At 40.0% G+C, this 21272-nt stretch overlaps 3 protein-coding genes across 8 annotated transcripts; 2 read left to right on the top strand and 1 right to left on the bottom strand.

The window, feature by feature from the left end:
• Window positions 1–471: 471 nt before the first annotated feature.
• Window positions 472–6597, top strand: LOC137137708 (uncharacterized). 2 transcript variants are annotated; one of them, XM_067524323.1, is made up of 4 exons: window positions 472–876; window positions 1368–1673; window positions 4589–4690; window positions 5545–6597. In XM_067524323.1, the coding sequence occupies exons 1-4, from the start codon at window positions 484–486 to the stop codon at window positions 5683–5685; spliced, it is 942 nt and encodes a 313-aa protein (XP_067380424.1). In that variant the 5' UTR covers window positions 472–483; the 3' UTR covers window positions 5686–6597. The 2 variants fall into 2 exon arrangements, with proteins under 2 accessions (XP_067380424.1, XP_067380425.1); XM_067524324.1 differs by lacking the exon at window positions 4589–4690.
• A 1534-nt stretch (window positions 6598–8131) lies between these two features.
• Window positions 8132–16012, top strand: LOC137137281 (uncharacterized). Of its 4 annotated transcripts, none has more exons than XM_067523352.1 (8): window positions 8132–8290; window positions 9853–9962; window positions 10151–10235; window positions 10327–10522; window positions 11840–12909; window positions 13016–13815; window positions 14469–14672; window positions 14776–16012. In XM_067523352.1, the coding sequence occupies exons 1-8, from the start codon at window positions 8148–8150 to the stop codon at window positions 15018–15020; spliced, it is 2853 nt and encodes a 950-aa protein (XP_067379453.1). In that variant the 5' UTR covers window positions 8132–8147; the 3' UTR covers window positions 15021–16012. The 4 variants fall into 4 exon arrangements, with proteins under 4 accessions (XP_067379453.1, XP_067379454.1, XP_067379456.1 ...); XM_067523353.1 differs by lacking the exon at window positions 8132–8290 and adding an exon at window positions 8436–8792; XM_067523355.1 differs by lacking the exon at window positions 8132–8290 and adding an exon at window positions 8818–9290.
• Window positions 16013–16099: 87 nt separating this feature from the next.
• Window positions 16100–20816, bottom strand: LOC137137282 (butyrophilin subfamily 3 member A3-like). Of its 2 annotated transcripts, XM_067523357.1 has the most exons (9): window positions 20610–20815; window positions 20364–20429; window positions 19673–20038; window positions 19272–19565; window positions 19090–19182; window positions 18702–18752; window positions 18567–18596; window positions 18410–18445; window positions 16100–18324 (listed from the first exon to the last, which is right to left on the bottom strand). In XM_067523357.1, the coding sequence occupies exons 1-9, from the start codon at window positions 20611–20613 to the stop codon at window positions 17726–17728; spliced, it is 1539 nt and encodes a 512-aa protein (XP_067379458.1). In that variant the 5' UTR covers window positions 20614–20815; the 3' UTR covers window positions 16100–17725. The 2 variants fall into 2 exon arrangements, with proteins under 2 accessions (XP_067379458.1, XP_067379459.1); XM_067523358.1 differs by lacking the exon at window positions 18567–18596 and having other exon boundaries at window positions 20610–20816.
• Between the last annotated feature and the right edge of the window lie 456 nt (window positions 20817–21272).

The raw sequence follows: 21272 nt of genomic DNA, 5'->3' as shown, positions 1-21272 counted from the left end.
ACAGATGTATCTTTATGGGTTAAACACAAAGTGGTTAGAATCAGCAGTAATTGTTGACGCTTTTTTTTTATTCATTACTGTGCATGTTGCCATAGTTACCAATACACTGCTTTAGTGTATTACTTTTACTGTACTTTAGGTAGAATGTAAATAATCTTGCTCAGTACTTTTATTCAAGTAAAACATTTTCAGTGGCAATACTTCTTTGGACTTTTACCATCTCTGCATACAGTGTATCACCATGGTGACCCTCCATAATATTAAGATAACCAGTGTTAATGTAGTGTCTCAAAGATGTATATGATTAAATCTTTGCTCATGTGAAAAGAATCATTACAGTCATTTAGGGGGAAAGAAATTCTTCGGTTGATTGATTTTGAAATATCTCTTGTGCTACAGTTCACTACTTTTCCACACAACAAGCTCACTGTGCCTTAGAAAGGTTTTCCATTTATATTTTTGGTTCAGGGGTGGGTGGGATACATGATGACGTTATGGGGAGGAAAAAAAAGCCTCCTGCGCGTCCCCCTAAAGCCGCCCCTGTGGCTTGCGGAACCTATTAAATCCCCTGTCTTTGCGTGCATGCCAACGAGCACACATGAGCTCGCTCTGAACCTCCGGTCCGCGTTCAAAACGCTGAAGTATCCAAAAACGTTTCTCGCTGCCAGGGGGGAGACTGAGATATTTCTCCGCCCGGTCTTCGTCCAGCTCGCTGCTAAACCACATATATTAACGGCTGGAGTGCAAATGGCAGATCAGGAGAAGCAGCAGATAACCGAGCTAGACACGCCGAAGCCTGGCGGGTCGCGCACGGGGAGAGCGGTGGCTCTTGCCCGTCTGCTGCACCACGAATGTTGCGGTCTGCTCCAGCTATACGTGAGTTTCCCTAACACGCAATCGTTTGTGCTGGTTCGACGCTCGTCAAGCGGTGGCACACTCACCTTCCCGTTAGTTGTGGCTTTAATGCGACCGTGTTTTGGCTCCAGGGCAGTTAGCTACCTGTCGCATTTGAATTGCATGCCTGACTTTTAGTGGATTAACATTCACCAGTGTGCACTCGTGTGTTCTGTGCAGCGGAGTGTAATCAGACTAAACGACACCTCCACCACCACCACCTTCACTCTATTTTTCCCTGAGGGGCTTTAATGGAGAATGTATTGGATTTTTCCTGCTGTCCTGCATCAGTGCCCCTCCTTCCTTTCAGAACACATTTTAATTGATCAATAGAATCAGTACAGCTGTCACTTTAAAATTGTCATTGATCCCGTTTCATAATATTTTCTTGCTTGTAGCACTTTCCATCTGTCTGCTTTGCATTTAGCATCAATTTACTTTAATTTATAAGTCAATGTACTTTTCCCTTTTAGATAGAGAGGGAGACTTTCTTGTCAGACCACACCCCAGATGGCGGACGCATTGTGTCCCTGTCCCAAGACTCGGACGAGCCCAGCACAGAGGAGCAGGTGCAGTTGCTGCATTCGGCTCTTCGGCACTGCCTGGGTCTGCTCCACTGTCTCATCCTGAAAGAGGAGAAGGAATGGGGTGAGCTGGAGGGCGACTATGAGACTATGAGGAAGAATGTCCGATTCCGGCTGGAGTACTTGCTCCACAGCACCAAAGATCTGGTGGAGGGCACGACCCTGGATGTCACCCCTGATCACATGTTTAATGAGGTGAAGTACTTGATTGGCTAACAGTGCTGTTAATCATGAGCCAATAATAACATACTCCAAACAAAGAAAAAAAACATAACAAACTATTTCTCCAAGTAACTGGCTAATTTACATTTTGTATATTTGAATAAACATCTAAGTCTTATTTGAAAAATCCGCTTCAAGTTTTTTATCCTACTAAAGAAAGAAGGCAGTTATTCCCAGTAAAAATGATTATCCATCCATTATCTGCCACCGCTTATCCTATGTGGGCCAAGGCAGGCTTGGGTGCGAACCCGCAACCTTCTAGCTGTGAGGCAAAAGCTCCAACCATTCCACCATCACCACACTGCCCAATAAAAATTCTAATATAAAACAAAATAAATTTCACTTATGTCATTAGGGCTGCCAAGAAAACCTCCTTTTTTGACTCCTTCATGTTTATGTTACATGTTGATATATCAAGAGTAAAAAGCTAAACTACATGTGTATTTAGGAAAAAAACAGACGAACATTTGTGTTTAAAGCTGCTCTAACCAGCGGTGGATGAAATGACTCAGGGAAAAGTGAAAGGTTTCCCCTATGGTTATGACCTGAGAGAATTATCACCCATCTGTGAAATGTGGCCTTGCTCGGTGGAGTGTTTACTGTCTGTCCTCTCATTGTTTTCTTGTCTGACCTGCAGCACCACTGTTTTAGTTTGTCTCGCATGTCTCGTTTGCATGGTTTTGAGGCAGCTGTTTAAAACTGCTCAACAGCAGACAGCATCCAGACACAGTTAGAGAACAGCTAGTGAACAGTGGTAGCTGAAGTACCCTAAAACTGTACTTAAGTAAAAGTGCAAACAAGCAAATAAAAATATACTTTAGTAAAAATATAAGCTCCCACTAAAATTGTTAGTAAAAGTAAGTACATGATGATTTATGTTTTACTTAAAGTATTAAAAACAAAAGTACTTGACTGCTATTTTTTCCTCTGTCTTTTATGGTGGACCAGGGCTGCTTCATGTTTGGGGGGACATTAACTAATTAATGGGAATAGACATAAATGATGAATCAAAGTTCTGATGCTTTTTTCAGTTTTATTTCTAAACCCATATCGAGTGAGAATAAGAGGTAGGCAACGTCAAGTTCAGGAAGCCAAAGAGTAAAATTATTGCATACCAGCTCACTTTAAATACTGCAAATAAGTCAAATAAGTCTTTTAAATGAGGCCATGGAAGGAGAAAGTGGAAAAAGTGTTTTATTATGAAATGTGTAAAGTTTTATCTGTGAAGTAAAAAGTAGAGATATTTGCTCTTAGATGCAGTGGAGTAATGGTCAAAGTAGCCATAATTAAATCTACTTAACCAAATTACAGATACGTGAAAAGTACAGTAACAAAGTACTTGTACTTTGATACCTTCCACCACTGCTGGTAAAGACTGCGAAGCATTTAGTAACTAAACAGGGAGATATTTTAGAGGTTTGGAGAATGAATCAGAGGTAAAAAGAGTCAGTATTGCATTTAGATTGATTTGGTGTCCAGAGACGCAACCGTTAACGAAAACCAATGATCCTCCATAGCCACTAGATTTGTAAATACAGTACGGTAAGCGACCGTTCGCTAGCATGTTTGTGGTATGAATTTCAAGGGTGATGATATATTGCGGTCTGTTTCCACGGCCTCAAAGAGACCAAAATGCTTACTTGTGGTTTTCTGATCTGATTTTCCTTTTTGTGAAAAAAATATTTACAATCCCTCAATGTTTAATTTAATACCTTTTAGAAAGGATGACTGAACTGAAGAGCAATGGGACACATTATACTGGTACAAGAGACAATTAGACCAACACGTTCCTCACATTTATTAAAGATGGAACCACATTTGCCTTTTTAACAAGTAAATGCAGTGTCAGCACTGTATAAACATGAGAATCTTCTGCTGAATGTTCTCTACACTGAGCTTTGATAAACAGGCTCTTCATTGTATATCAGCTGTTCCATCTAACCTGCACATCGTGCTGCTACCACTTCAGTGGCATCTTCATGTAAGTCAAAGTCCTTCACACCATCATAAGAATGTGGTTGATGTTTGCAATGATCCGTCTTGCTTTAGAAAGTGTCTGCTCTGAAACAAGTCCCATTGCATTCAACCAGCTATAGTGTGTGGCTATGCACCCAGCATCAGGTTCCTCATAGAATTAGTGCTAATACACCCTGTGTCGTGTTGAGTTTTTCAAATGCAGCACTGTAGGTTATGCTGAGGCTCTAGAGATACCATAATATGGTAAAAATCAGCATTTTTTCACCACAGAAACAAGCTGGTCACAGACATTCCATCTCTAAGAGGCGTTTCACAAGTCTCTTGCAAATCAACAACCACAAATCATAAACAGTACCATTAAAAACCTGGTCGTTCCTGTTTTTGTTTCATAACTGGATTTCACACTGATTGCTGTGTGTGTGGACTTTATATTTAGGACGTAGCATGAGCTCGATGATAACGTGCTCTGGAGATGTTTAAAGGACCTGTACTGAGTGTAAGCATTTAGAGCCTTAATGTGCTCAAATGCAGATTTTGGCCAATACCAAAATGTTCTTGTGTCCATCCCGATTTCTGCTTTTCAATAATATTTTCACTTAGTTAATTGGAATGTTTTGTCTTCTTATGGTAGATTTTAAATTATTTAAATACATTCACTGCACTTGGATGATCTTCATTTCACTAATTCTGTGACTTTGGAAACCATGGAGCTAAACCAGTGAAAATTTAGGTGAGTTACTAGGCAGAAGTACGTTTGAATACAGTTCATATACAGCACTGTGTAAAACTCTGCGACCATTATGATAGGTAGAAAGGTATAAGAATTATGTAAACAGTATTACAACACAAATGTCAGAAAAAGGTGGGTATTAATTTTGACCTGCTTTTGCTTTCCTCATGTCTTGAACTAGCCTGGACCAAACACAGGAGAGAAAGACCAAGAACTATCGGAATCTGAAGTTTTGTGGAGGTTCTTCTGTAAGAGACTGGAAGAAGTCCATCAACATTCTTCAGTAATAACCTTTGTAGAAGGATGGCAGCCAAGAAACCTCTTTTCTGAAATGGGAACAGGGCAAAAGGCCTGAGATATACAAAAGCTCCCAAAGATTGGAGTGAAGATCAGCAGAACAGAGTGTCATGGACTAATGAATCAAGTTTGAAATTTTCAGGTCCAGCCATCGACAATATGAGAAGACGAGTTGAAGGAACAAGTGCTTGCAGCCTTTGGTGAAACATGATGGAGGTCATGGTTTGAGGCTGCATTTCTTCAAGTGGTGTTGGTGATATTGTTTGCATTGATGGGATTATGAATGCTGAAAAGTACAGATAAGATTAATTCAATATGCCATTCCTTCTGGAAAGCATCTGAATGGGAACAGTTGTATTGTTCCGACTGACAAGTGTGTGTGTGTTTTGTTTTTTTTTACGGCTAATAAAACACTGACTGTCATAATATACAGCATAAATGCCTAAAGAAGAGCCCTGGGGAGATCTAAAGGAAGGCCGACATATTATACCAGAGGATTAGTTAGGAAAGTTAGGAAGGAAATTTTGACATTCTCCCCAGTAGAATTCCAGAGCTGCTAAACATATAGGGAGGTCACACCAAATTCTGTCTCTTACCTATTCGCCACAGCGGATCATTCTACGCATGTTGATTTGGCACTGTTTTTTTTTTTTAATGCCAGATGCCCTTCCTGACGCAACCCTCCCCAATTTCTACCGGGCTTGGACCAGCACTGCACAGCTGGGGATGGGAATGGGCTGTTAGGGGTTCAGTTTCTTGGCATAGTATTTTATTTGTATTCACCATTGATGGGGAAAAAAATGTTGGAAGTCACCCTTTAATTTGTTCTCTTCTCTACAGGAAATTGATGGAGCTGGAGGAAGTTTCCAGCTCAAAATGTGGACGCATCGAGTACTGCTGGAGCTGGTGCACTGGGCTGACCTTGCTGCAAGGACTCTACATGCCTTCCACATAGAGACGGAAGGAACAGAAGACATCTAAATGTCTTTGTGTCAATCCAGCAACTATATGGATAAAGTCACTTCACACTAAAACATAGCTTACCCTTTTCCTTATTCCAGATTAAATGAGAAATAATGTAAAATATTATCCAATAACACAAGGTGGTTAGATGTTAAATGTACTGCTTGACTAAAATCACTACTAAGCTCCTTTAACAAGGTCCAGTAAACTGCTTTCCCCAGACGCTGGAATTTCACAGTGCTTAAATGACCTCTACTTTGCCACAATTGTTTTCTTTCCAAAGAAGTGAGGGGACGTTTAACTTTATAAAAGTTGGTTTGCTTTGTGCAGTGGCAGAATTTAACAGTTTGAACAGTTTGCCTTTTTTATATAGTGTATAATTTATTTGTAGTTTAATTTAAAATGATTTACATTTGACTACTAATGATGTGTTGTTCTTAACACTCCAAATATGACTAACTGCTAGAATATAGCCAAAAATATGTAATGACTGATAAACTGTGATTGATAGTCATTAGCTTTTTTTAATAGGTCAACTAGCTTTTCATGTATTACATTAACATATCTAACCCAAATAATTCCATGTCAGATTGTTTATGGTTAGTACAATTTGCTGCTGTGGTTATCAAGTTCTCTCCTAATGTTATACTTGAATGTGCTGCTACACCATTTTAATTGTTAGACCAGTAGTTCTCAGACTTTAGTGGAATCTGAGAATGTTTCACAGTAGGATTATACTGTCTGGAGCCAAAAGTATTAAAACAATTTGCAACAGAACAACATCACTATATAGTTTAAATGTCTGACATAGCATAAACTAATTGAGTGAATGTGCTATGGCTTCCAGACTTTCTGGTATGGTGAATTTCTAAATGCAATGATTTCTGTGACGTTAAACTCGGTTTATTGAAGATTAAAACATGGTCTTAACCAGTGTGTGCTGTGTTTTCTTATTTTAAAATGTTTTATTTAGATGTATTTAAATAAATTACTGGTTATCTGGAATTATTTTCATGTCCTCACTCTGGTAATAATTTACAAAGATATTTCTTGAAAAGAGCTATATAAATTCATGATTACAGGAAGTATTTTAGTCAAGAGTACAACAGGTCACATGAATTGTGCGTATACAAGCAAAAATGTAAACATGAAAGTTTCCTATAATGAATGGACTTTGTGTAGATCAATTTCTGACATTTTCCTTTAGAGAAAATCCATTTCCTGCATTTAAAACCAAGTCATACTTATCTTCCAGAAAACACAGGACACCAAAAAAATTATGTACATATGTAAAATTAAACATTGCCAAATATTTTAACCTGAAAATTACATTTCAGTATATCTACAAAAGTACTATAGTGATGACCTTTTTCCACAAACTTGGCTTGCTCATTTAAGACAAGAAATTTAGCTAGAAGCAGCACTCTCATATTAGAAGAGAAGCTGAAGCAGAATTGACACGAGTGTAAACCATGCATTCAAAATCCTGCATACACTAATTATTTTCAATGTAATGTATTTAGAAACATACTGAGGCAAGTGTAAGTATTGTTTTACTGTTGAAGCTTTTTGAAGTGGATCTAGTATTTATTAATGTAAACTGTATACATTTGGGTTCTTTGGTTCAGTGATTCCAAACCTGGGTCTCAACCTCTTGAAATGGGTCACAGGATGAGTTTAAAAGGTCATAGTGTGAGAGAAAGAAGAAAAACAAAAGTTCTGACACTATCTGAGAACAACTTACAGACTTGTTTTCTAATCAGCATTGCCCTGTGTGGTTGTGATGGTTGAGTGAATTAGTTATTGTTATGATTATTGTGATTATCTATTGTAATTATGTAATTTATCAGCTCCTCATCTCACTGAGAATACAGAACAAATAAGGTAACTACATTTTTTCAGGACATTTGAATGAAACGTGAACTGAGAGGGGGCTTTAAACTCTTGCTAAAGGAATGGTTGATAACTAATCAATTATATGTTGAAAAAGCACACAGGTATTAGCTAAAGAAATACTTTAAGTATAAAAAATAAAATTACTCTTTGTACACAATGGTTCATTTTACAGCAGTCAATATGATATAATATTGTTGCATAATTATGCATTCATGTGTTAATTGCCTTATACACTGTTCAGATTATCATATGTTTTGAATACAATTTATTATTTTATGTAATGCTGAGTTTTTTGGTCAATTGCACACAATAATGGAAATACGTCTCATCTGTACTTACAATTACCTACAACACTGCTGATTACTATATTGCACTACTGGAAACAGGCCTATTTAAAAGCAGTGTATTGCTCTATCTGCATATCCAGATGAATTCACGATTCACATGCTTTTACTGCACAGATATAATAACCTATTTCCTATCAGTGCATTAGCCGTGGCCGTGGAGGCTACAACAGCTCCGTGTTTCCCTCAGAGACGGGTGCACCCCATTTTACCATTAGAACCCCAAAGGATGTTGTGCACATGCGCGTTGTGCAACCTACCGGAGTGCGAGAGGTAGCGAAGGGAGTCCTAATGGCGGAGAATGTACGGTCGCCTTTTGACTACCGGGAGCCACCGACCCTCGACAGCGACGGGGATGGGAGCAAGCCGCTGCCGCCACGGGGGTGAGTGAGCATAACGAGCCTCCGGTTCGGCCGCCGAGCGGAGGTTGCTTTTTCTTTCTCCGACCTGGCATTTGTGCGAAAAATGCAAGGAGACGCACGCGCGGCTGCGAGCGTGCACATATGTTTAGTTAATGTTAGAAGCCTTTTATTCGCGTGCGTGATTCCAGCGTTATGTCGCGGAAAACCGAGCGGCGACACCGGGGTTGTGTTTGGATTTTTCGGCTGCAGCTCGCGTATCCTGTGAGGAGGCGTCTAACCCTGCCGGCCCCGGCTGGGGATTAACCGCCAGCCTTTTATTCTCGATGTTTTGACGGGACAGAAGTGTAACGTTAGTCGCTGGAAGCTAGCACGCTAGCCGCGGGTTAGCATTCATGTTAGCATGCACCCAGCAGGAATCATCAGTGTAACCTAGCTGATCGGCGAGCTGCTCTGTTGTCAGTTATCCCCTCCGTATGTCTACGATTCCATAGACTGGAGCTCCAGTAACATATTATTTGACAAGGCCAGTATAATTGACTCTGCTTAGCTGGTGCGATCATGACTCGTGGCTTGTTTGGCTTTGGGTAAACAAAGTTGCTGAACGCGACCGAAATACATCAGAAATCAGTTGGCTGTCACCAACTTAATGAATTAAAGACGCGTTGTTGTGGTAATCAGTCAATGTAAATGCTGTTCTACCATCTGGGGTGACAAAATAAAGGGGTGGGGGCCATTTCAAGTATTCTGATTTAAAACCAGAATGATAACGGAGATAGAAGAAGCACAGTTTGCAGAGTAGCTGCCTGTTTACAGTCGACCAGCGTTTCTGCAACTGTACGTTTAGCGATTGAATAGGGGAGTCAGTAGATGACACATTTTTTAAATTAATGAATCATTTAAGTCAAAGCAAAAATTTAAACCTGCACTTTATACACTTTACTATTTGTATTTGTCTGTCAGAGACTGAATTATAGCTGCAACCAATAAGCCACAGAAGCCTGTCACAACTTTCTAGACTGGAGTGAGACACATTTAAATGTTTTCAATTGTTTAACCCTCAAAGCATTAAAATGTCTGCTGATTATTTTTCTGTTTGTTGACTGTTTTTGCTCTCAAACTAGTATTGCTGGTTATGGGCTGTTGGTCGGATAAAACAAACAATTTTGCTGCCTGACTTTTGAGTTTTAGGAAAATCCATTAGGTACATTTAAATTTATTACATCTTGTAATAAATGTTAATTATAGCCCTTAAGTAAATGTTATTAAAGTTTATACGTGGCTTTGTTATGATTGCTAGTTAAATCAAAAACATTTACTTTTTTCTTAAGGTAAGAATAACAATCTTGTTACTACTGTCCATCAGTAGATAGATCAGTAGATAGAATTCCTATCCTTATTGTTGTGGCTGAGTCACCCACCTGATCGAAAAGTTAGCAGACTGAAGTATTGCTCTGCTACGGGTACCAGATGCTTCCCTCATTTCTGCCGTCCTCTAACCAGATATTCACATTAGAGAAGCCTCGGGCATTGCTTTGTTTGAATATGTCGTTCTGCTAACTGAAGGTTGGATTTTGTGTTCACAGACGCATGTGTGGGAGAAAAAGGAAGGGGACACCTGTGAAGGTGTGTGACCGAGCGTATGTAACAGAAGATGAGGAGGAGGAGAGCATGTCAGAACACAGCTACAGTCCCGGTATTTATAGAAACGCACACATTTTGCCACCTGGTGTTGGTGTTTTTATCCACTCTCATGCTTATGGAAAACAAGTGTATGATAGTTGTAATTAGCAGCTTATTGTAGTAAAGAGAGACACTTAGAAGCATAAAGCCTGTGGTTTGATATGGAGCTGCATTAGACTTACACAGTTAACTCTGTCCCAGGAGATGGCCAGTATCCAGAGGGTCCAGAAGATGGTCTCCCTCCACCTGGCAGTCCCTACTACCTGCCTGATCCCAGTCAGCTTTGGTAAGAGGCAACCTTGCCATGGTAACTGTGCTCTGAAGCTTTTTCTGAAGGGAGGTGATGCATATTACTAATGTCAGTTTGTGTGTCCCAGTGTGCCAGAGTTGGGGGAGGAGGGAGCGAGTGGTGTCCGGGGACCTGTGCTCTTTCATCCACCACCCAACTGTCGGATTCGAGAAGTCCATTGTGGAACCCAGGTGCGGTTGGTTGTCATAGCAATCCGAGACATCGCCAAAGGGGAGGAGATCACAGTGGACTATAGCCTGACAGACTGGGGCGAGAATGCAATGGTAAGCAACTGACATAATGGTAACTTGTGCAAAATACACCAAAAGAATTTCATGAAGAGACTAACCCTACTAATAGTACTAGTTATAAAGCAGAAACCTGATAATAATCTTTTATAGATCTGTGTCATGATGTGGGTTTTTTTTGTCCAGAACACACTGAGCCACACTGTTGGACAGGCTGACATGTCCCTTCATTACCATGAACATGGGCACTGCAGTGTGGTTTGAATTGAACGTTCTTTTATTGTCTTGCTGCTACTGAAATACTTACTAACACACCAAAGGCATGGGTGAAAATAGTACCCGCAAATGTACCACTGAAACTATGCACTTGTGACTAAGACTAGACCAAATTTCTTTATCTTATCATGAATTATCTTTTGTTTTCAGTTTTAAGTCAAAGCCATATGTGATATGTCCTTATATGAGATGTTTTATTTTTTGTAAATTTCGGCGATTTTTCACTAGTTTTAGTCTAAGTTTATAGCCTACATTATTTTATTTACATTTTCTTTGTCAAAAGCAGTATATTTTAGACAAATTTTCATTAGTGAATATTTTTGTCTCTTTTTTTCCCTGTATTTTAAAACATTTATATATTAATTTAATAATCTATATCACGGCATGTTGTCAGTCAAGTAACCACATTTATTGGTAATTGGGAAACACGTTTAAATGCAGTTTAGTGACATGGTTACTTATGACATATAGGATGTATTATAGAGATATTGCTGCTTCTTTACTTTTTTGCACTCTAACTGAATGAATTGAATTGAATGCAGGGAGAGAGACAGTGGAGCTGCACAATGTAAGATGCCTGAATTATGAGCAACGTGGAGGAAAGCAACTTATTTAGACTTCTGCAGGCCACTTTGTCTTTGTTACAGTTTTAGGATTTAAAAATGAGGAAGCATCACTCTGGTAATGAACTTTTTTTTTTTCCCCATTCATTAAGTTTTTCACCGTGCTTCTTGCCCTATCTGTAGCTTTTTATCATATTCTAAAAAACATGAACAGAATCCTGGTTATGCCAGAGAAATCAGCAGGGAAATCTGTGTTCTCCCAAATTCTGGAAGTCTACTTGGGGAAGTCATGTGTGTCCCTCCATATTACGGTAGAACTTGTAATTGAGTGTGCAGCACAGGCTGAGAGGCATGGGTGTCATGGAGACTGCAAAATTAGACCGATTAGAGAAGGCGATGCAAAACATCAGACTATTCCTCTACCTTCAATTGTATTAGTAATGCAGATCTGGTTAATATATTTGCACTGTGAGCTAACTTGATTTGTTTTCATATTAAATTTGTCTTTTACTAGGAGGATGAGGCTGGACCCCACCCACTGTCCCTCTCTGTTTCTGATTACCTTACCCCCTCCTGGTCATTATCACCTTCATCCTCCCCACTCACCCACTCTGAACCTAGTGACTCAGATCGTGAGGAGGATGAAGAGGAGGAGGAGGATGATGATGACGACGACGATGAAGAAGAGGACATTGAGGAGCTAAGAGGCAGAATGCTTCGCCGCCGCAAGAAGCGCAAGATGCCAGCTGCTGTCAATTCAAAGAAGAAGAGTGCACCTACGTCCTCTAGAGGACCTGGGCGCCCCTGCTCCACCTTTTCTCGCCCAGCACCTGTTGCACCGTCTGTCAGATCCCAGTCCCAGCCCCCAGTTGGCGCCCTGGCCCCTCCAACCACCAACATCAACAATAACATTAACATAAACATTGGCAGCTCTAGCAGTGCCACAGTGAGCCGACGGCAACACTGCCCATACTGTGGCCGCCACTATCGCTCTCTGGCTCGGCACCTGGAAAAACACCACGCCAATCAGCCCGAGGTCAGAACAGCCATGGAGCTGGCACACCTCCACACACACAGCTCTTCAAATGGTAGCACCTCACACCCTCAGCCCTCATCATCGTCAGCCTCTGCAACTCAGAGTCATTCCTTTGCTGTTCCTCAGTCTTCTGCTTCCAGCCCTGCACCACCGTCTCTTTTCTCCAGGAAGAAGGAATCACCAACACCCTGCCCAAGCACAGGCAGCGTCTCTTTCTCACTCTCACTTTCACCACCTACTTCCAATCAGCCCGTAGTCACCAAAAAGGGGCCAGGCTTACCAGTGCCTGCCACAAAACGGCCTGCAACACCGATGCTATCACGAGTAAAGAGTCCATCACCACCTCCATCTCCGCCTCCTCCTCGAAGAGGTCGAAGGATGAAAAGAGAGGTGCATGAAGAGCAGCAGAAGGTGGAGAGCTCAAGAAGTCAGGAGGAGCTGGTTCCACCTCCAACCCCAGAGCCAGACATAGATCCAGATGAAGAACTGGAGCTTAGTGGAGATGGGGAAGATGAGGCACCAGAGGAGAAGAATGGAGAGACTGTAAGGTATGGATCTATTAGTTTATTTTCATTTATCCAATTGAAAATGTCATTTATGTCATAATTTCATTCATTTAATTTGATCAGAATTCTCTTGTTCTCTGCATTCTAGCACCCACAGACACCACATGTCTCCGCTGCTCTCTTCCCTCTCCTGTCTGGTGCTCTACCTGCGCTGTCAGCAGCACTCCTCTTTCCTCTCTCTAACCCGCTCGCCTAACTCTGCTGAGGCCTGGCGCCTGCTCTGCCATTCTAGCCTCTCCCTGCTCATCCTTTACAACCGTCACCGAGAATGTGAGGTAGCCAAGCTCACTGTCCAGGACTATCACAACCGTGTTGCGCCTCAGACTGGCTCCAGCACCAGCTCCCCCTCAGGCATGGAAGCTCTCCTGTCTCCCTTCGAGCGCCAGGTCCTCTGTCACCTCCCACGTGCTGGTGTTTTAGGCAAGCGCGGTCGCACTCAGCCCCTTATTCTCCCACCACACTGTGAGTCCTGCTTGGACCTGCTGCTTCAAACCAGCCCCAATGTGGGTGTAGACCCAGAGAGCCCCTACGTCTTCTCTAGACCCTACCACTCTCCTGCCACCCCTCTCCGGGGCACAGACCTTCTGAGAAACCTGGCAAGAGCTAGTGGGGCCAAGAATCCTGGAGCACTGACAGCAACGCGAGTGCGGAGGCAGGTGGCCATCCTTACCCAACTGCTACTCTTAGAGGAGGGTGAGGGTCAGGGTGGAGCTACCAAACGCTTGGAGGACTTCCTGGAGCGAGAGTACCACGTGACCCAAAACTGTTCTACTATCATACGTGACCCAGCACTGATGGGTCGTGTAGCTCGAGTTGTTCTTTATGGAGAGAGGGAAGGTGTGCTTTTCCGAGGGATGAGCCTGCAGCACATCTGCCTTGAGTTGGACGGTAAGGAATTATATCGTGTTGTTTTTCCGTAACAAATGGTTACACCCATGCATACAGTGTTCAATTCAGTGCATCTGCTGGTTCTAAGAATGCTTTGTAAATATTAACTCCCAGCACCTCATCTGAATACAATATAAAAATGAATCCTTTCATACTTTGGAGCTATTATTATGAATTGGTAGGAATATTTGTTTAATAATTCCTATTCCTATTAATTATAAAAAAAATTCTGGACAGTGTAATTTTAAAAAAAAAAATTTCAGTACATCTATAACACTGGTGTAGCAATGAATAAAAAATCTCATTAATCTCAAAGCACCTTTAAGTAGCATTTAGCAAAACCAGTTTGCTTGATGTAAGGTAAAATTGGTATTCTTGTACCTGCGTAAAAAAATATTATTTATGATATTTGTATTATATTTGGCTTTTGCTTGGAATCAGATTAGAGGTTTGAGACTGCTCTAATATATGTATGCCAAATATGAAGCTAGTCTTCATTTTGAAGCCAGATTCTACCACTAAGCCATTTAGGAAACATTTTAAGTAACATTTAAATAACAGTACTGGCTCTACTTCATAACAGATTTTCTGAATATGTTGACTTGTCTGTTAGTCCTTTGATTATTTACCCTCTGTTGACCTCTGTTCTACAGTGATGTCTGGGAACTCAGCAGACTCCTTTTCCGAAGACTCTGAGGCAGAGGAGGAGAAGGAGGAGGTTAAGGAGAAAGCAGAGGTTATTGTGAAGAAGAAAGGGCCGGGCCGACCACCGGGAAAGAAGAATGCACCGATTCCTTCTACAGTCAACCAATCAGTAGCCAATGTTCATAAAAGGAGATGTATACCTCCAAAATCAGGTAACCTTCTCTCAATAACAAGTTTGGGTCACATCAGTCAAATTTTATTCTGTGTTTTTTTTTTGTAGCTTATCTTTGTAACACCTCTACCTCTATCTCACAGGGAAGCGTGGTGTGTTGAAACGTCCCTGGTCAGAGGCTGAACGTGTAGCAGTAGAGACTCATCTGAAGAGAAATCTCTTAGAGCTACGCGTCCCGGCAAAGGCGGACTGCGAGCGCTGCCTGGAACTCTGCCCTCTCTTAGTGAGCAATCAGCGGGACTGGAGGGCCATCAAGTTTTATGTTCACAATCGCATCCAGCTGCTGAAAAAACAAGGGAGGAGGGAAAGTGCCATGGCGGTCAGCTAGAGCAAAACAAAGTCGTGGCATCGGACACATACCAAAATGTATAAACCACCAGCAATCAGAGTCAAGAGAAAAAAACTCTTGGTCATGGTGGAATGCTGCATCTCCTTTTGTTTTTGTTTTTTTGTTTTTTTTTTTTTTTTCTTTCATGGGTGCAGTACCTTCAGTTAGGTGCATTTCTTGTCTCATCACCCTGGTCATAAGGGAGAAGTGTAATAAATGTGACTAAGCTAACAAATGTTGAAGAATGTTCCAGTTGAGGATCATTTGTATTCAGTGTTTTCTGGAAGTAATTTAAAGGCGGTTGAACAAGATGTTCCTGTGTGGGTGCGTGACTATGAATTCTGACAGTGAATGATTTTTAAACATAATTTTTAAGTCATTTTTTACTTTATTAGATAGTTGACGTCGGAGAGTGTAAGGAGATGTGAAATAGCAAAGGTGACAATGCAACCAGGGTCTCTGAAGAGATGTGCTTTAGACCACCAGGACATGCTGCAGCAAGTTGTCTTCGGTCTAGCATTTGCTTCCCCTGATGGCTGATGACCAAACATGAACTTGTAAGATTTGGAGAAAGAAACCATTGGTTCTGAAGTTTAAAAACCCCAACAGATGGACTACATGTATGACATGTATGAACTTGTATAGTTTGTCTTTGATACTGACTGGCAAATGTGCCCTCAACCCACAGAAACCCAACTGACAAATGTATTAAAAAAATATTCTTTGAATTCTCGGACTATGATGCACCTGTGAAGTGGTGTTTGCATACCTCTTGTACCTGATCATAGGCAGACTAGTATGCACGCCTACTTGTTTTTTTGCATATCATGATTTGTAAACAAATTTTATTTCAGAATCAACATAGGGTCTTATTCAGAATGTAAATACTTCCTAATCTATGAAAATTATAAAGTAGTGATTACAAAGTTAGTATTGTGTTATGGTGTACATACTGTAAATACTACTTGTATGTATTAAAGTGTATGACATTTTGCTGTGTTTTTGTAAACTGAATTGTAAAGCGAGTCTTACATTGTGGACAAACAGAGGAAATGGAAATGAGAAGTAAATACAGGATCCCAGATTGATGAGTTTGTTTAAAAAAAAACTTGCAATCACAATAACAAACATTATGAAACTGTCTTACATTTTAACAAATATATTTGTACAGCACTTTTCATACACAATAGAAATTGATGCTTCAACATAAAAGCGGAGTGATCAGTGTTATAAAATGCAATCAACTTACTTAACATCACATATCTTTACACATTTAAAAATGTGATTCATGTTCATCTATGATAGCGTACTAAAACTTAAACCGTTACTTATACTCTTAAAGTACACTCTTAAAGCTTCCTCATTCCACATGCCAAATTCAGTATATTGTGTGCTAATATTAGCTCAGTGCATTTTCAAACTAATCGTGTATTGTCAGAGTTCAGATTATTCTTTTTTTTTTTCATTTTCTAAATAGCAACTGTGTCTCATCCATTTCAAACTCGAGCAACGTAACAAGCCATATGTTATTAAAGTCTGTGACTTGAGAATGCTCTGTGTCAATAACACAAGGTAATAGTTTTCAGAAATAAAGCTATAAACACAGATCAGGTTACTTGTCAGGCCTGCAAAATGTGGAACTGTTACAGAGTCCAAGGTTTGATTTAGTTGAGTTTGTAATTCTTTTTAAGTTGGCAGTAGATCTTTCTTTCAACAAACCTGTAAGTATTGTAACAATACCATGTAATTCCTGCCCATTTTGTTAACCATCTCAGATTTTTTTCTCTTTCTCTTCTACCACCATTATAAGGTACCTAAGATAACAAACACGAGCAGCAAAGAGCACACAACCACTTCCTAGTGTCTCCATCCTCTCTTCAACCAGTCCACCTGTCAGCAAACAATCAGGTAATCTATCAGACACCAAGCTGTGCTTTACCAGTTGAAAGGCCAGTAACAGAGCACCAACTCGACCTAGATCGACATCTCAGTAAAACAGGTGTGCTTCAATATCTAGTATCAAGCTACTAACCTAAAATTAGGTTTTCACATAGCAAAATAAGTTTATGTTCACAATTCATCATGCAGAGATAAATGAAAAACACTGAACACAGGGTCAAACTAAACACAAAGTGATATAAAATTAAAAGGAGTCAAAACTGGTCACAATGTGATAGAAGTAGTATAAACATTACAATATACAATCATAATATTAGCTGCTTTAAAGTACAAATACATATGCTTTACTTTAGTACATATATGAAATTAGTATAAATGTTATTTAGTATAAATCCAATGCAGCAAATAAATGAGATATGGTTTCGTAGTTCATACAACAGTAACTGTCATTTACAAACATCCAAAAACTATATTTACATGAGAAGATGAAACTCGATGAAATTTGGAAGCTGATACTAAATTCAGGACAGTTTCAGTCACTAAGGATAAAAATGTATTTTCCTTGTAGTCCACATTTGAATATGCAAAAGAAGAACCACATCTTAGGTCAGGATCAGGACTAACCGGGTCTCATCACTGTGGACTGCAAGAGACGAGCAATGGGCCATTTGTTGGATCATAAATGTTATAGTCACACTCACCTGTTAAAAAATTATGACCTGAATTTATTTTTTCTTATCAATGCTGACGCATAAAACAGGTCCTACGTGATTAAACATTGGTTCTTATGTCAGTTATTAATGATATTATGCAGGTTCTTGTGTTTTTGACACTAAAGCTTCTCCGCCTATCTCACTACTCTCATCCTGTACCGGTTTATGTATTATCTCCATAGGGGCTTGGTCAGCTCTACCAGGATTAAAAAACGGAAAGACTTCTTCCCCTGTGAACGTAGCTGTTAAAGATCCAATGACACATTTATCATCCACGTTATAAAAGGAAAGCTCTCCACTGTCATAATCCAAATACACACCAACTGTCTTTGGTCTTGAAAGGACAGGTAGGAACACTTTTGGGTTTGTATTAAACTGAAAGCTGTCTGCTCTGTCTGGGGATGAGGACAGGAACCAGAAACCATTAGACGGGGTCAAGGCACCGTTATTCTGCAGAGGAAAGGCAGTTGCACTTGTAACTCCTAACCACCAGGATTGTTTGAATCCTGTAACTTCATACCCCAAAGAAACCTCCCAGTAGTGTTTTCCAGAGGAGAAGCCTGGTGTTCCTTTGATAGTTGTGAGACAGGAAAGATTTTCATTGTCAGGAAACGAAGCTTTGTAGTTGTCTCTCAGTTTACAATCCTTGACGGTGAGATATGGATGTTCCAACTGGTCAAGCGTAACATTTACTGTTGAAAATAGAAACAGAGATGAGAGTAAAATCTGAAAAAGTCAGGACAGACTGGTATCAGTGAGTACTAGTGATCATATTACCATAGTACTTGGTAGCTTCTGCGAGAACATCTGCTTCTGTAACACAAAAGAGAAAAAGGACAGTAAACATGGATCCTACACCACACTCCAGCAAATAACGACTGAACTGTCTGCTGCTTTGAGTCTATTAACAACGACAGAGAAAGTTACTTCTTACTGTTCAGTAAAGGTACAGTTAAAGCATTTCCTGAAAAAAAAAAAGGTAAACATTAATTCTTTTTTCTAACCGTTTTGTTATGTATTTTAATAGTGAAATGATATGTTCTATTTAACTGTATGTGGTGTTTCTTACCATCAGCTTGGTCATTCTGTGCTTTGTCTTTATTCCCACAAAAAAACAGAGCTGAAACAAAGAGTGGATTAGTTTAATTTTTTTTTTTACTGTTGTTAGATATTGGATGTATTTTTAAAAAATATTTTCTCACATTGATAGACCAAAAGAATAATCCAAACACTAAATGGCAGATTTTGTGTTAATATAAATAATTGTTGGCCTCGTCGCTGCAAACATAAAGGAAACATTCAAGCATTGACTTTTAATGAGTAGTATTATTTACATCACAATGATATTCTAGTCTTGATGTGTTTAATTTTTTACCTAATTTTGCTGATAAATGAATGAATCAATGCCATATCCACAAGTACATCAATTTAATATCAGCAAAGGCCATAATGTTTACCTTTGTTTTTGGTGTACAGCCATCCAAGGAAAGCCAACATCACTAAGAGAAGTAGAGTGAAGGCCACCCATCCAGCCACTGAAGATCCAGATGCTAAATTAAAGTAAGAAATTTTCAATTTTGTTTTATGTCTACTGTTTCAAGAAAGAAATTACATTTTATGTGCAAATTACCCTCTCTACCTTGTTCAGCAGTCTGAAAAGAGTTTCCCAGGTGCACTCTTGCAACTTTCTCCTCTCCATCAGAAGGGCCCACTAAGCAGGAAAACTCAGAGGAACCAGAACCTAGAAGCCAGCTGTGGACTGACACGAGACCAGAGGAGTCTTTGTGGTAGTTCAGATCTTTTGGGGTCAGAGCCAGCTTCTTGTCTAACCAGCGCAACTGAGGCTGTGGATACCAGCCTGCAGATTCACAGCTCACATTCACCTGGTTACCTCCATTCCACATGACTGACAGGGAAGGGGAGGTTCCCGTTTCTAGTAATGGGGTCAGAGGAAAAAAATTAAAACCATTTGATGTAAATTTTCCATTTTTGAAAATCACCTTTTAGTTTTATGTGTTTTGCCCGTGTGATGACACTCACCTTTCACAGACAGACTGATAGCTCCTCTGTCATACCCCTGATCAATGCTGACGTAACACATGTAGTCTCCTGCATCATCAATTGTGACATTCATCAGCTTTAGACTCGCATCACCTGCCTTTAGTCCTCCAGATGCTGCATCCTTCAAACCAAACGACACTCGGCCCTCGTACGAAGCATCCTTGGATTCTTCAATTTTATCTGCCCGATAAAGTAGGATGGGGGTGTCAAAGTGATCACCACGGTACCAGCGTACCTCGAGACCCTCTGCACTCTGTGGTAGATTGAACCAACATGGTAATGTGGATGTGTGGCTTCGGTGCACGGACACAGGAGACCTGACCGAAACCCCAAGGCTTCCTGAAACTGTAACAGGTGTTATAAGTCAAGCTGATGTTGTTTAGTAATAAGTGAAGATATGTTACGGCCTCCTAATGTCACATCATTTTATTACTGTATAGTATATATAGTATATATATATATATATATATAGTAATTTGTTTGAAAAGGATATAAAGGTCTCCACAAATAATGCTTTGTGTGATTTAGTGAAAGCAAAGTTTGCAGGTTAATCACCAAATGTCACATTCAAAATAATGAACTGAAATAAAAATGTATCATATACTTAAATAAATGTAAGAATAGACAGTAATCCATGGTAAATGTAGGCTTGGAGCAGAAAGGGACTTACCAGAGGCAGCACTAGACAAAGATGTACAAAGAACCGCCACAAGGAGCGTGTATATCATCTGCAGACCTGCAACACGAGAATCGAAGCTTCTTACCTATATCAGAGAACTACTGTGTTTTTAAATCAGCCATAATTTAGGAAGCACACTGGTGTCCGCAGCCCTCTACACCGAAAAACCAGGTTTAAATCATACGGCATTATTAATATTTAGCGAATGACAAGACGTAAACTGAAATCAGGGCCTACCCATAGTGGCGGTGTAATTCCAGGGAAAAATGCCTCCTACGCCTCCAGCGGTTGTCCTCAATGATAGAAATGAGAAAGTAGTTCATACGTAAATGTAGCGCTTTTTTTTAATCTCAGATCGCATTCGTTGTTTTTTTTTTTTCCCTCGGTGTAATTGTTCCCAACCCGCCTGAAAATGAGCTTTATCAGGCTCAATATCTTTAAGTTTCACTTTCGGTTGTACAAATAGACAGCAGGCGGAGCTTTTATACTCAGGCAACCAACATGATTGGCTCGGACTTCCTAGGACTCATCCTCTCACTTTATTTGGCTTATGAGTTTTTCATTTGAATTTTTTGTGACAATTATAATTTTTTTTAATAGATTAATTTGTTTCAAACTTAAATCAGCTTATTTTTTTGTGTCATAACCTCAACAGAATTAATATATATCTTTATATGCACACTTCATTATCCTGTTTTACCCATATTGAGGATGTGATATAAAATTGTCACATTATCAGGTCCCCCTTGTCTTTGACACAGACAGTCTCTGTCAAACTTGAGCAGCAGGTTTCATGAATTTATTTAACTTTTTTCCCTAATTGCACAACTCAGTGTGAATGTTTTTTGTATCATATAATGTGGTTACTCATATTTGAGTTTCAGTGCTGTGAAGTGAAGT

The sequence above is a fragment of the Channa argus genome, chromosome 12, assembly GCF_033026475.1.
Source record: "Channa argus isolate prfri chromosome 12, Channa argus male v1.0, whole genome shotgun sequence".
Lineage (NCBI taxonomy): Eukaryota > Metazoa > Chordata > Actinopteri > Anabantiformes > Channidae > Channa > Channa argus.
This window is presented reverse-complemented; position numbering and strand designations above follow the sequence as displayed.